Source organism: Ciona intestinalis, chromosome 4 (genome assembly GCF_000224145.3).
Source record: "Ciona intestinalis chromosome 4, KH, whole genome shotgun sequence".
Lineage (NCBI taxonomy): Eukaryota > Metazoa > Chordata > Ascidiacea > Phlebobranchia > Cionidae > Ciona > Ciona intestinalis.
Genome location: NC_020169.2, coordinates 2568845 through 2581349, shown reverse-complemented (window position 1 = coordinate 2581349; position 12505 = coordinate 2568845). Strand labels below are relative to the sequence as shown.

At 35.8% G+C, this 12505-nt stretch overlaps 4 protein-coding genes across 4 annotated transcripts in view; 1 reads left to right on the top strand and 3 right to left on the bottom strand.

The window, feature by feature from the left end:
• Nucleotides 1-12505, top strand: part of LOC100187361 (heme-binding protein 2-like) — a 21611-nt gene extending 9106 nt beyond the window's left edge. Inside the window, exon 4 of the mRNA XM_026834308.1 lies at nucleotides 12466-12505. Coding sequence (XP_026690109.1) covers nucleotides 12466-12490 — 25 coding nt within the window. The 3' untranslated portion in view covers nucleotides 12491-12505. The remainder of the gene's footprint in view (nucleotides 1-12465) is intronic.
• LOC100186537 lies at nucleotides 736-2692 on the bottom strand. The gene is made up of 5 exons (XM_002123389.4): nucleotides 2589-2692; nucleotides 2390-2515; nucleotides 2215-2332; nucleotides 1995-2137; nucleotides 736-1371 (listed from the first exon to the last, which is right to left on the bottom strand). The coding sequence occupies exons 1-5, from the start codon at nucleotides 2659-2661 to the stop codon at nucleotides 1217-1219; spliced, it is 615 nt and encodes a 204-aa protein (XP_002123425.1). The 5' UTR covers nucleotides 2662-2692; the 3' UTR covers nucleotides 736-1216.
• LOC108949416 lies at nucleotides 4133-9974 on the bottom strand. Its single transcript, XM_018811430.2, has 8 exons — nucleotides 9610-9974; nucleotides 9047-9238; nucleotides 8481-8591; nucleotides 7506-7740; nucleotides 5397-6915; nucleotides 4976-5111; nucleotides 4733-4895; nucleotides 4133-4533 (listed from the first exon to the last, which is right to left on the bottom strand). Exons 1-5 carry the CDS (start codon nucleotides 9682-9684, stop codon nucleotides 6710-6712), a joined length of 819 nt encoding a protein of 272 aa, XP_018666975.1. The 5' UTR covers nucleotides 9685-9974; the 3' UTR covers nucleotides 4133-4533; nucleotides 4733-4895; nucleotides 4976-5111; nucleotides 5397-6709.
• Nucleotides 10063-12459, bottom strand: LOC108949458. Its single transcript, XM_018811717.2, has 4 exons — nucleotides 11815-12459; nucleotides 11607-11748; nucleotides 11083-11228; nucleotides 10063-10877 (listed from the first exon to the last, which is right to left on the bottom strand). The coding sequence occupies exons 1-4, from the start codon at nucleotides 11876-11878 to the stop codon at nucleotides 10666-10668; spliced, it is 564 nt and encodes a 187-aa protein (XP_018667262.1). The 5' UTR covers nucleotides 11879-12459; the 3' UTR covers nucleotides 10063-10665.

The following is a 12505-nucleotide window of genomic DNA, read 5'->3' as shown; positions in this document are numbered from 1 at the left end:
GTCAAATGTATTGATTGTAAAAAGGCCATTGTCGTACGTGTTGTTTCAGACTGGTAACAAGACAAAACGAGAAATCGAATCTCCGTGTAAATGGTATATAGTAGGGTGGAGGAAGATGGGGCACCTGTTCATTCTATTTCCCGTCCAATTTGGTAGTAAACAAAGAAAATTCGAAGAATTATAAAACTGTGCCTTCACTCCGTTCGACCGTTGTTAATTTTTTAAAACACGATCAGGATATTCCGATATTATGTGCTAAAGGTGTCCCATCTTCCCCCACCCCAATATATGTAGATATCTTATTTTAAAATTCCTCTGTACGTTAAGCTCAACTTTTCATCAATTATTTGATGTTTCTATAAGCGTTTGAATGAATGTATATACCTTATTTATACTGGCGTAATAAAGCCAGCGTATTGTATACGTAGCCCAAATAGTTACTATATATGGGCTTGTTGGGTTATTGTTTTTCTGTGTCGCATACAATTTGGTTAATGCATTGGTTTTAATTTTTAACTGGTCCTGTTTGTGAACAAAGAATATTTGAAGAAAAAATATAACCGCATCCTTACTACTCTATAAAAGCGTTGTTGATTGTTTAAAACACGATCAAGGAACATGGGATTTAGGCTGCAACAGTATCTGATCTTACTCCACAGTATATACGTTGAATTATTTGAAAACCAATGTCATTCTGCTGATAAAACGTTGACAAAATTTAAGTAATTTCGCAGGACCGCAATTGATAAAACACAGCTACATAGCGCTACCTTGCGGTAAAATAAAAAAATTCTGAACAGTGAATAATTTTTCTCGTATAACATGGCGATTAATTATACATGTACACTGTTCGGTATATATATTATTTCCTCATTTGATGATATTGATTCTGAGTTTTATTTGATAGCTGAACGTTCGAAACAAAAGATAAAAACTGCAAAGAACTTAATTTAGAATTTATGAGACCAAGTAATTTTGTGCGAAATTAAATTCTGTAAAAGTTTGATTAAATTCTCACAGTTCTTAACTTTTAATTATACATTAGGCGGGGTAAAATGAGACATGCTTACGTTCTCTTTTCTCGTTCCATTTGATGGTAAAAAATATTTAAAGGATTTAATAACCTCATTAACTAATTGATAAAAACACGATCCGGAACTATGGGATTTAGGTGCTAACTGTATCCCATCCTACCCCACGGTACTTTACAAATGAATCAGTTTGGGTAGGGTGGAGGCATGTCATTATAACCTGCTGATGGGTTCACACCAATATTTTGGGGATACTGTATTGGTGTGCTTGGGTATGCCTGACCAGTTGTTTGGACCATTGGGTAGCTTCCCGGGTAGCCTGGCTGTTGAAATCCGAAATCTGTAGAAAATGTATTAAAAATATTAGTGGAGTGGTATTATAGAGGAAATGCATTTAACCCAAAACGCACTGAAGCTAAATACAGCTTAATTATGAGCGTATATATAGGGTGGGGGAGATGGGACACTTTTAGCATAATATCCAATTATACCCTGCGGTCGTGTTTTCAACAATTAACAACGGTCTTTCTATGCGAGTCGTGAGGATGCGGTTCAGTAATTCTTTGTATATGTTCTTTTTTTACTACTACATGGGACGATAAATCAGAGTTAAAAGGTGTCCCATCTTCCCTCACCCAACTGCATGTTAACGGCATGTATTTATCTTGCCACAATTCACCGTTGGTGATTATTGAGCTAGTATTGTAAGAGAGTTAGACTACGGAGTATTGCTAACGGTATATGCAGTTTTTACAACACATTTAGTAGGGTGCGGTAAGGTAGGGCATGGTTTCATTTTTTTCACTTTCCACTTGGTAATAAAAAAAAATAGTTACAGAATTAAATATTCGCATCCTTACCACTCCAAAAAAGTGTTGGTAATTTTTCGAAACACGATTAGAAAGTTTGAAATTTAGATGCTAACGGTATCCCATCTTCCCCCACTCTGCTATATATTCTTACTTTGTAGGGTATTTGCTGTTGTAACGTAGGTAGTTCTTCCATGGTTGTTCGTCATCATGCGCATTCCTCTTCTACGCCAGCACAGGGAAAGTGCCATGATGCTTATACAAAAAATAATGAAACCAATACCACTCCCAATAACGCTGAAATAAAATAAAAACATTTGAAAAAATAACAACCATACAGGCTACTTCACAATTCGACGTATTTGCGTTTGTACCTTAAAGTCGGAAAGTTGCTTCTCTTTTTATTAATTTTTTTTTGGGGGCACGAGTCTTCACAAGTTGAAACAGTTCGTTCGTCACAACACGATCGCGAACACAAACTGTTGCAACTAGCTGTAAAACAGCAACGTATAAAAGCTTTGTCAACGCGTTTTAACACAATTAACGTACGTGCTCCATCAGGGGCTTCTGATTTTGAGTTACAGCTACGCTGATTTTGGGGCAAACAGTAACTCTTAATTTTACGTATACAGCATATTTGGTCGTTTGTACATTGACTAGAAGTGAAGCAAGTTTCTGTAACAGATTCGTAAAATATTTTTAAAATATAATTTTATGTTGGAACGTCGATTATAGCAAAATAACTCACTTGAATATGCAGAAAAAACGATTTTGATACCAAATAACATGATTAAAGTTGAAAGAGACAGCATCATGCCCATTTCTTTTTTTCTTGGAAGTTGCGCAGTATGTTTTTTTCTGAGTGATCAAGAACAAAGAGAGTGATAAATATAGAAGGGTAGGAGAAGACGGGACACCTTTAGCACATATATATTTAAATATCCTGATTGTGTTTAAACAATTAACAACGGTCTATGTGAGTCGCGCTGAGCAAACGGTTTTATCATTCTTTAAATGTCCTTTGTTTACTACCAAACAGGACGAGAAAAAATTATGAAAATGTCTCTTTCATCACTCTACTGTATATTTTTCTAAAAATTCAGGATGAAAAATTATCACAAATTTGACTTAAAAATGACCAATTTCTGTTTTAATGTTTTCGGCCCATTTTGTCTTTCATTTGTGTAATAAGTTTAATTTTATAGCTGCCGTAACGAACACATAAAGCTATATAGATAGGGTGGGGGAGATGTGACACATTTTCATTCTATTTTCTTATCCCATTTGGTAGTAAACAAAGAACAGTCAAAGAATTACAAAACCGTATCCTCATGACTCCCATATAGACCGTTGTTAATTGTTTAAAACACGATCAGGATATTTCGATATTATGTGCTAAAGTTGTCCCATCTTCCCACACCCTGCTATATACCTTATGTTTATGTAAATCTATGTTATAAGCTCTGACTGCATATACGCAACAGCTTACTACATTTACGCAAGGGCTATTCCGGTACTAATAATGATTTAGGATCTAACGTACTACTATATCACGTGCAATACAGTTTTATACTAAAAAAATAACAGTTTAAAACTGAAAGCTTTAACATTGCATAGATACTAAACTTTTAACCAGCACCTAATGTGTATATGCCTAAGGCACTAGACTCACAAATACAAAAACCTATAACCATATAGCCCACAGCAGTTCACATTAAAACAACGTTGAATATCTATTTCGTATCAATAAATAAACTGATCTCTACTCTGACTGTTTTGTAAATGACATTTAGTTAAACTGGCACAACTTACTATATCTAATCAAAATATTAATATCTGGTTGTTCTGCTGAAGTATGATGACGAAACTAGTGATTTGCACCACTATACGATGGCGTCTTGTAAACACCGCGTAAGCAATGTATATATGCTCCCACTAAATTGGACGAGAAAATAGAATGAAAAGGTGTCCCATCTTTCCCCACCCTACTATACATTTGTTTCTAACGTTAACGCTATACTATCAGTTTTCCATTTAACCTAACATACATGTTACCATGCTGCTATTATGTGTGCTGCTTCGCAGTTATTTTGATATTTATATAGTAGGGTTGAAAGAAAAGGTTGAAAGAAAGGTGTCCCATTTTCCCCTATCCTACTATACAGTTTGATGTAACTATAGTATAGAAGACGATGTATTGTAGGTATATGCACATTCCGTAAAATATTCGTTGAGGCGTTTTTGCTCTCTTGAAATTCATTTCTGTACACGACTGCCATACATAATACCAAGTCATGCTTTGCTTCCTTTATTAGAATAACATTTTCAAGTCATGTTGTGAGGCGCTATATATACATTAATATGTGTTGGTCCTATTTGATTAACATGTAAGTTATAATGTTCATTTAAACCGATTTTCAATGGGGAATATATCATTGGCAGCCTAAATACCGCATTATTGGGCAGTAGTAGGGTTTGGATCATTTGGGCTACCTATGGATAGCCTGGTTGTTGGCCGGCGTAGCCTTGCTGTTGGCCAGGGTAGCCTTGCTGTTGGCCAGGGTAGCCTGGCTGTTGGCCGGCATAGCCTGGCTGTTGGCCGGCGTAGCCTGGCTGTTGGTCAGGGTTAGCCGATTTCTGGTCACCGTAGGCTGGCGGGTTAGCGCTGTATTGCTGGTTGTTGTAGCCATAGTCTAGAAGGGATAGATGGATTACATTTAGCGGTTTCACTATATGCCGTCAATGCACTCAAAAAAGGTGAAATTACTCAATTAATTGTATGGAAGTTTAAACAGAGAAAGTTATACGATTTGGTTATGTTTTAATATATATTGTTCTTTGTACTTAACATGCTGTAGCAATGAGAGCCAATACATTTATTTATTATCTTACTTTGCTGTCCTGTGCTGGTACTGTCGCGACAAACGTAGCTGCAGGCTGGGGCGCTCCCCTGTTGGCTGCTTGACCACACGCACAGCAGCAGTACACACACGCCCCAATGCACAGGCCTATGAACACCAGAACGCCAATAGAAATTCCAACAATTGCTCCAATGCTAAGAAGATAGAGAAGTTTTTAGACAAATATTCCTAGAGTTAAATACACATACCAAAAAAGTAGATGAATTTGCTGTACCTTAAAGTGAACGCTTTATGTACGGCTGTTGTTATGCTGTTGGTATAACAGGAACTAGAACAGTAGCCACCGGAGCTTGAAAACGTCAAACCGCAACATGATTGTAGTCCTGGACAGTTCAAAGAACTAGAACAACCTGAATGAAATAAATCATATACTATATGGAAGTTTTTCATATTGGAACGTATAGTAGGGTTGGGGAAGATGGGACACTTTATCATTTTATTTTCTCGTCACATTTTGTAGTAAACAAAGAAAATTCAAATAATTATAAAACCGTATCCTCACGACTCCCATAGACCGATGTTATTTGTTTAAAACGCAATCGTGCTAAAGGTGTCCATTTTCCCCCACCCAACTATATATTCCAATATGAAAAGCTATAGAAAGAGTTTAACTTATTGGAATATAACGTATATACCTGATACTGAACTAATTTGAATTTCAAGCAGCAAAACGATAAAACTTAAAAGTTTCACCAAAAACATTCTTTCGTTCTCTTCTTACAATTATTAGTACAGTTTTATAAGTTTAATCGAATCTGTAAAAAAAATATAAAAAAAAACAACTGCTTAGTTTACAAATAATGTCCGAAGAACTGCTGGTTTACTAAAACTTGATCAAATAGCCTTGAGTACAATATAAACGGTACACATTTCCATTTCCCACAGAAATTGGTTGCTATTGTTCACTGTTATTACATCACTAATGAACGAATATAAAAATCCAGCGATATGTATTTATAGCCCTGCCTTGTAACGACCAGCGCATCTGCCTGGTTATGCAGTACAACTGCTGGTTATGCAGTACAACTGTGTGTATTCTTAACTGCTGGAAACTTTTTGACTGGACTTCTGTTTTTTTTGTCCGGTATGTTTACTGCCTAATTCTATTATGCGACCTAGCAACTGTACATAAGCTCACCTTAACTTATATGCAAAATTGCTTCGCTTTAGTAAGCAGTGTATCGTGACGGCACCACAGAATACAAACTCCTTGTTGTCATACAAAGGATTGCGATGAGGAAAGTACCCCGACAGACGATTTTTTTTAAAGTTCTTATTTCCCACAATGTCTTACTCATTTTTCATTCTCTCACTATCTAACATCCATAAACTGTGTTTCCGCTGCTACTTCCCGGTCGCAGTACACCAACTACAGCACTGAGGTTAACTAACGTAGTGATCCCACTTACATCCGTAAATTCATTGTTGAATCATATTGCGTTCTCTATTATAAACGAATAGGATATTACGCAGCTGACGTGTTATGAATAGCACTGCGTGGGTCTGTATGGTTAATTGCGTGGGTCTGTATGCTTAATTGCTTATTATTTTCGCCTCGGTTATTACTAAACTTCCCGCGTGATTTCACCGGTCTGTGCAATAATATATAAATAGAAATATGCAATCGCATGTTTAATCACGTATGTCGACTTTACCAGTAAAATAGATTTATTTATAGAAAAAAACTTTGATAATTCTTATAAAAATGTTTCGCTGTAACTTGGTGCTAACTTTTATAATACATTTTTTTCTATACTAAAATGGCGATTTTTAAGTCGTAAATTAAGGTTATTATTAAGAGTTAAATAAAGTTAAAAAACATATGAGTGAAAAGTCCCATCCCAACAAATTGAGACGGTTTATGTGACTGTATAATTTCCAGTGGTGTATATAGGATATATACAAAGCATTTATACTACAGAAGGCGGGCTCCAGCAAAGTTTTTTTTTTATATAAGAAAGCAGGAAAAGGAAATAAGCAGTGGTGCAAGTAACGCATTGTTTATTAAGATAGAAGTTCCAGAATTTGTACTTTTTTCAGTTCCATTATTCCGTTCAAGCACATTACTTGTTGATTTTGCAGCGACAGTGCTCAAATTTCCACCAGAACTAGTAGTAGTTCTGGGTCTTGTTTCTTGAGATTGCGCGTAAATGACTGTTTCAATAAAGCATGAAATAAACTTCGTTACTTTGGTGCAGAGGGTGGGGGGAAATGGGATACCTTTGAACTCTATTTTCTCGTTCATTTTAGTAGTTAACAAAAACATTCAAAAAAAGTAAAAATCTGTATCTTCACGACTCCCATAGACCGATGTTAATTGTTTAAAACACCCTAATATATATAGGATATCTTAACTTATATATATGTTCCCCGCCCTAATATATATAGGATATCGTAAGATGGGACTTGTATGTTTTAATCATATATGGAAATTTCCAATATTATATAGTAGGGTGGGGGAAGGACACCTTTAACACATAATATCCATATATCCTGATCGTGTTTTTAACAGTTAACAACGGTCTATGGAAGTCGTGAGCATACGGTTTTAAAATTCTTTGTATGTTCTTTGTTTACTACTAAATGAAACAAGAAAATGGCATGGAAAGGTGTCCCATCTTCCCCCATCGTACTATATATAAACTTATCGTCGACTTTAAAATAGCGCTGTTAATGGTTTTGGAACAGAAAACGTTGTTTAAAGTAGCATAGTTATATACACTATGAAGCAGAGCAGAAAATACCTTGTGGTGTCAGTAGAGTGAAAGTTCTGGTGGTACGCGCTTGAAACTCGTGCATTAATGCTTTACCATTGGACGAAACGGGACCTTCCGTATAAAACACGTTAAATGTTGATGTTCGTATATCCCAAGTGACAGGTGTTGTACCAACTAGCTTTGTGATGTTAAATTCTCTGTAGAATGAGCATTTCATGATCGTCTTAGCGATTGTAATCGATTCAACGTTTTCAGGACTGACCTAAAACGTAGAATAAAATTTTAATATCCAGGAGTATTAGTTTCGATTTTTCGCTGTACATAAATTATCGCGTATACGTATGTGACCATTATCATAAAAAGGGGCAATGGGTCCAACGTCCAAGGCTTGTCGCTGCTACTATTTGAACGCATGTGTCCTTGGGCAAGACATTTAACGGCAATTGCTGCAACCCAGTGGTCGCTTTTGGGTTGTCCAAATTTTCAGCCATACATAAAATAAGCAAAAAAACAACAGCAAAAATAATCACCCATAAAGTAACATACTTAGTATCTCGTAAGCTGGTACTAGGTGTATGAAACAAAACAGTTGTGTTATAACGATTGTATAATTTTCCAGACAGGCTAGGATAAAGTAAGTTACATTCATTCGTTCTCTTTTATCGCCCCATTGGTAGTTAACGAAATATTTACGTAATTTTATAACCGTATCCTTACAACTCTAAAATAGCGTTATATCATTAAAAGATACCCCGAAATACTATTCTTGTTTGTTTTAGAACCTCCGCAATTCTAATTTAAAATAAACGTCATAGAGTACTGCGGTAGAAGATGGGACACATTTAGCACATGATATCGTGTTTTAAACAATTAACAACGGTCTATAGGAGTCGTGAGGATCCGTTTTTGTAATTTATTAAATGTTCTCTGTTTACTACCAAATGGGCCGAGAAAATAGAACGAAAAGGTGTCCCATCTTCTCCCACCCTACTATATACTAACTGTTCCAACGATTGTGGGTGGGCGATGTCCAGTCAAGTAAGCCGATTTAATAACCGTTTCAGAGCTGGTTGGTTTTAATCGAGAGCAGATATAGGCATCGTCGGCTGGCCCCTGCAATATTACGTAACTAGTAATGTGGTCGTGCGAAATACAGTTTAAAAATATACAACAATTAACAGTAATGTCTTTCAGAAATTATTAAAATGTTAATGGAGATTATTTGAAGTTATAATTTCACGTTTTGATATAATTTGCACTCTTTTTAATTTATTTGCTTATAAAAATTATATTTTCCCATACAAAAGTGAAACGGAAAAAGTTATATATTCATATAGTGGGTCGGGGTAAGATGAGACACCTTTTCATTCTATTTCTCGTTCCATTTAGTAGTAAACAAAGAATATTCAAAGGAATATAAAACCGTATTCCAAAGACTCCCATAGACCATTGTTAATTGTTTAAAACACGATTAGAATATTCGGATATTCTGTGCTGAAGGTGTCCCGTCTTCCCCCACCCTTACTATACAAAAAAAATCAAAAGAAAGTGGTTTATGTTAAAATTACCATAACATAATCCGAGGAAAGGGCAATGGCCATATATCCCACACTTCCACCTGTGATTGTGAATTTGATCATCGTCCCTTGCCTTGCACTCTCCCACGTAACGTTTCGACATGTTGGCTCGCAATGCGAAGACGTAATCCAGGTCCTCCCGTACCCAAAAGGCGCTGGACGAACACAGTCACTCCACCTTGGCTATAATGATTTACGGGTAATTTGTAGAAAACCTTGGATTCCACCGAATAATCTCTATTCGTTAGTTAAAATCAATTCAGTAACCGTCCGTGAATTTTACAAAATAGCGCAAACGTCGTACAAACAATATATATTAGGTGGGGGAAGTTGGGACCCATTTTCAGTCTACCTTCGTCGCATTTGGAAGAAAACAAAAAAAAATTATAAAACCTTATCCGGACTCTTGTAGACCGCGTTGTTTATTGTTAAAATCACGATCCGGATATTTGGATAATATGTGCTAAAGCTAAAGAAGACCCGTCTTTTCCCATAGTACTATATAAACCTTACACTGTTACAGTAAAATTTAATACTCGTAATGGAATACTCACTTCGACAACAGACTGGCATTCACTGAACGCGAACAAAATTCCCATCAGACACAAAAACAAGAATATTTTCGTCATATTGCTTCACTTTACTGCTAGAAAACAAATTTGCACCCAACAGTAGAAGTACGAAAATATAAAGCGCACTGTAACCGAAAACAAGGCGCATTGCGTATTGATGTATAACTAATTACGAAATGACGACGTATCAGTAGTACTATACATTGATCATCGTTGTCTAAATGTCGGGAAAACGTGCTGAATGCACGACGAGCTTGTGCATACTAAGTATTACGTAGCCGTCTTCGGAATAAAATGTTATAGTAGGGCAGGGGAAGATGGGACACCTTTTTATTCTACTTTCTCGTCCTATTTGATAGTAAACAAAGACAATTCAACAAATTATAAAACCTTATGCCCCGTTGTTAATTGTTTAAAACACAATCAGAATATTTGTATATTATGTGCTAAAGGTATCACATCTTCCCCACCATACTACAAAGCTTGCTTTTATAATTGGTGTACTGTATTCCTTACTGGAAATTTAAACGGCATCGTTTGTATTGGTACATATATATAAGCAAAGGGAATTCGCAATGCTTTGTCGTCTGCCCAAGAAAGACTTTTTATTGGAATTAATGTATATTTGCATAGAATATTTTAGAAGAGAAAGTCGTAAAAATAAGTATTTTAAACTATTGTTAGTAAAAGTGCGATGGAAACTGTTTCATTAAACTGATGCAATATACATTCGCACACCTAAAACTTATTTATATTTTTGCATACTGTATGGGTAATAAAGATTTTACAGTCGGCAGTATGTTCGAAAATTGCATGTTGTTTATAGTAAAGACAATGTACAAATATATGTTTTTAAGTCTTAAAAAGAAAAACTGTACATTTATTCGAATTTTTCACTTTCCAAACTTAAAAAATGCTTTAAAAATTAGGCAAAACACGACTGATTGTGTAGAATTTTACAGTGTTTACTTTAGCATTGGGTATATTTTAGTATTTAAAAATACTATTGAACAAAGTATTTAACAATTCCAATATAACTTAACGCCCCGAGTATTGTGTATATGGCGGAGGGTTAATTATAACAGGTTGATTATTGCCTGGGAGAGTTGAATTATGACCCGTTGTCATCGTGCTAGCTTGACCAACTGTTTGAGTCATAGGGTAATTTTCTGTGTTAGTCGGTGCTTTGTATATGTTGTTGTATGCGGGCGGCGGTGGGATCGTGTAATGTGTGTTGACAAATCCATGGCCTGAAATTAATTATAGTGGTATAGTATCGTGGGGTAAGATAGGACCCCTTTAGCACATATTATCCAAATAATACCCTGATAAATGATCTTTGTTTACTACCAAATGGGAAGAGAAAAATAAATAAAAAGGCGTCCCGTCTTCCCACAACCTACTATAGTAAGATTTTTGATATCAAAGTTTGAGGTCGAAAATTCATTCTCTTACTTTGTGATTGAGTTTCTGTTGCTGGCTCGTAGGGCCTGGCGGGTACATTTCTCTTAGCAAGTAGACAAACGCCACGGCAGACACATATTGTTAAACAGCTGAGTATAAATATAGTGCCCACAGAGATCCCAATAATAGCTTCGGCACTGAAAAAATGTTTAAAAGCTCACTAAAATACTTTACGCTAAAACATGGGCTAAGAGTATATAGTAGAGTGGGAGATATGATGTACCGTTTCACTCAATTTGTTGACCCATTTGGCAAATATTATATAGTGGGGTTAGGAAAATGGGACACCTTTTCATTCTATTTTCTTCTCCCATTTGGTAGTAAACCAAGAACATTCAGAAAATCATAAAACCGTATCCTCACGACTCAAATAAACCGTTGTTAATTGCTTAAAACACGGTCAAGATATGTTGATATTATGTGCTATAAAGGTGTCCCATCTTCCCCTACCATACAATATGCTGAAGCTGGTCCAACTCCCCCTCTCTACTATAATAGTTGAAATGCATACATACCTTAAACTGTACCCTGAATTAGTGGCTATGTTTGTTGAGCTTGAGCACGAACTTGAACAGAATTTTAAATTAGTAGACGAATGCAAAGACGGGCAACAACTCTGATCATCCGTACACTCGGAAGAATACATACACGACAGGTCTATGTAATAAGACATTGAGTTTGCCTAAAAATCTTAATAAATGAGAAAAAAATGTTTTCCTTTACCTGATGCGAAAGCAATGTGGGAGCCACAGAAAATGAACCCTCGTAAATACGCAGATAAATCCATTTATTCTTTCATTCTTGGTTAATACTGTATTAAAACATTTTTAAAGTCTAAACAAAAAAAAAGCATAAACAAAAGCAAAATTTGCTATTAAGATGATAAAAATCCATAAATTGTGACTCTCTAAATTGTATAAAGTGTTTGTTTTGACGCTGCCCACTATTTCCTGAATCTCGTGACCAGAACTAACCGTAAACTTCATATAGCGCATTACGTAACCGCATGGGATGTGAGCATGACAATTTTCCATGACGTAGTAAAGTTATGCAGATCTGAGCTGTAATTTTCCGACAAAATGCTGGTCACGTTCTATTACAATTAAAAGTGTATACAAGGCACAACAAAACCTATGCGCAACTGCTTAACGTTATACACAGCTTTGGTAACTTGAATCACACAACTTTACGAAACGCCATCAATTTGCGGTCAAAACGTGCATTGGCCAATATAACAGCCATGGTAAACATGGTTTTAAAACGGTATACTCATAGAATTTTCTGTGCGTAACTCATTACTTGTCTGTATAGTTCTAATTAAATGTAGGTAGACGTGTTTCATCATTAAATAAATCTTTTTCGTTTATATTCCAGATACAAAAGGCAGTGGTTTTCGTAAACCGGATTCCATTTT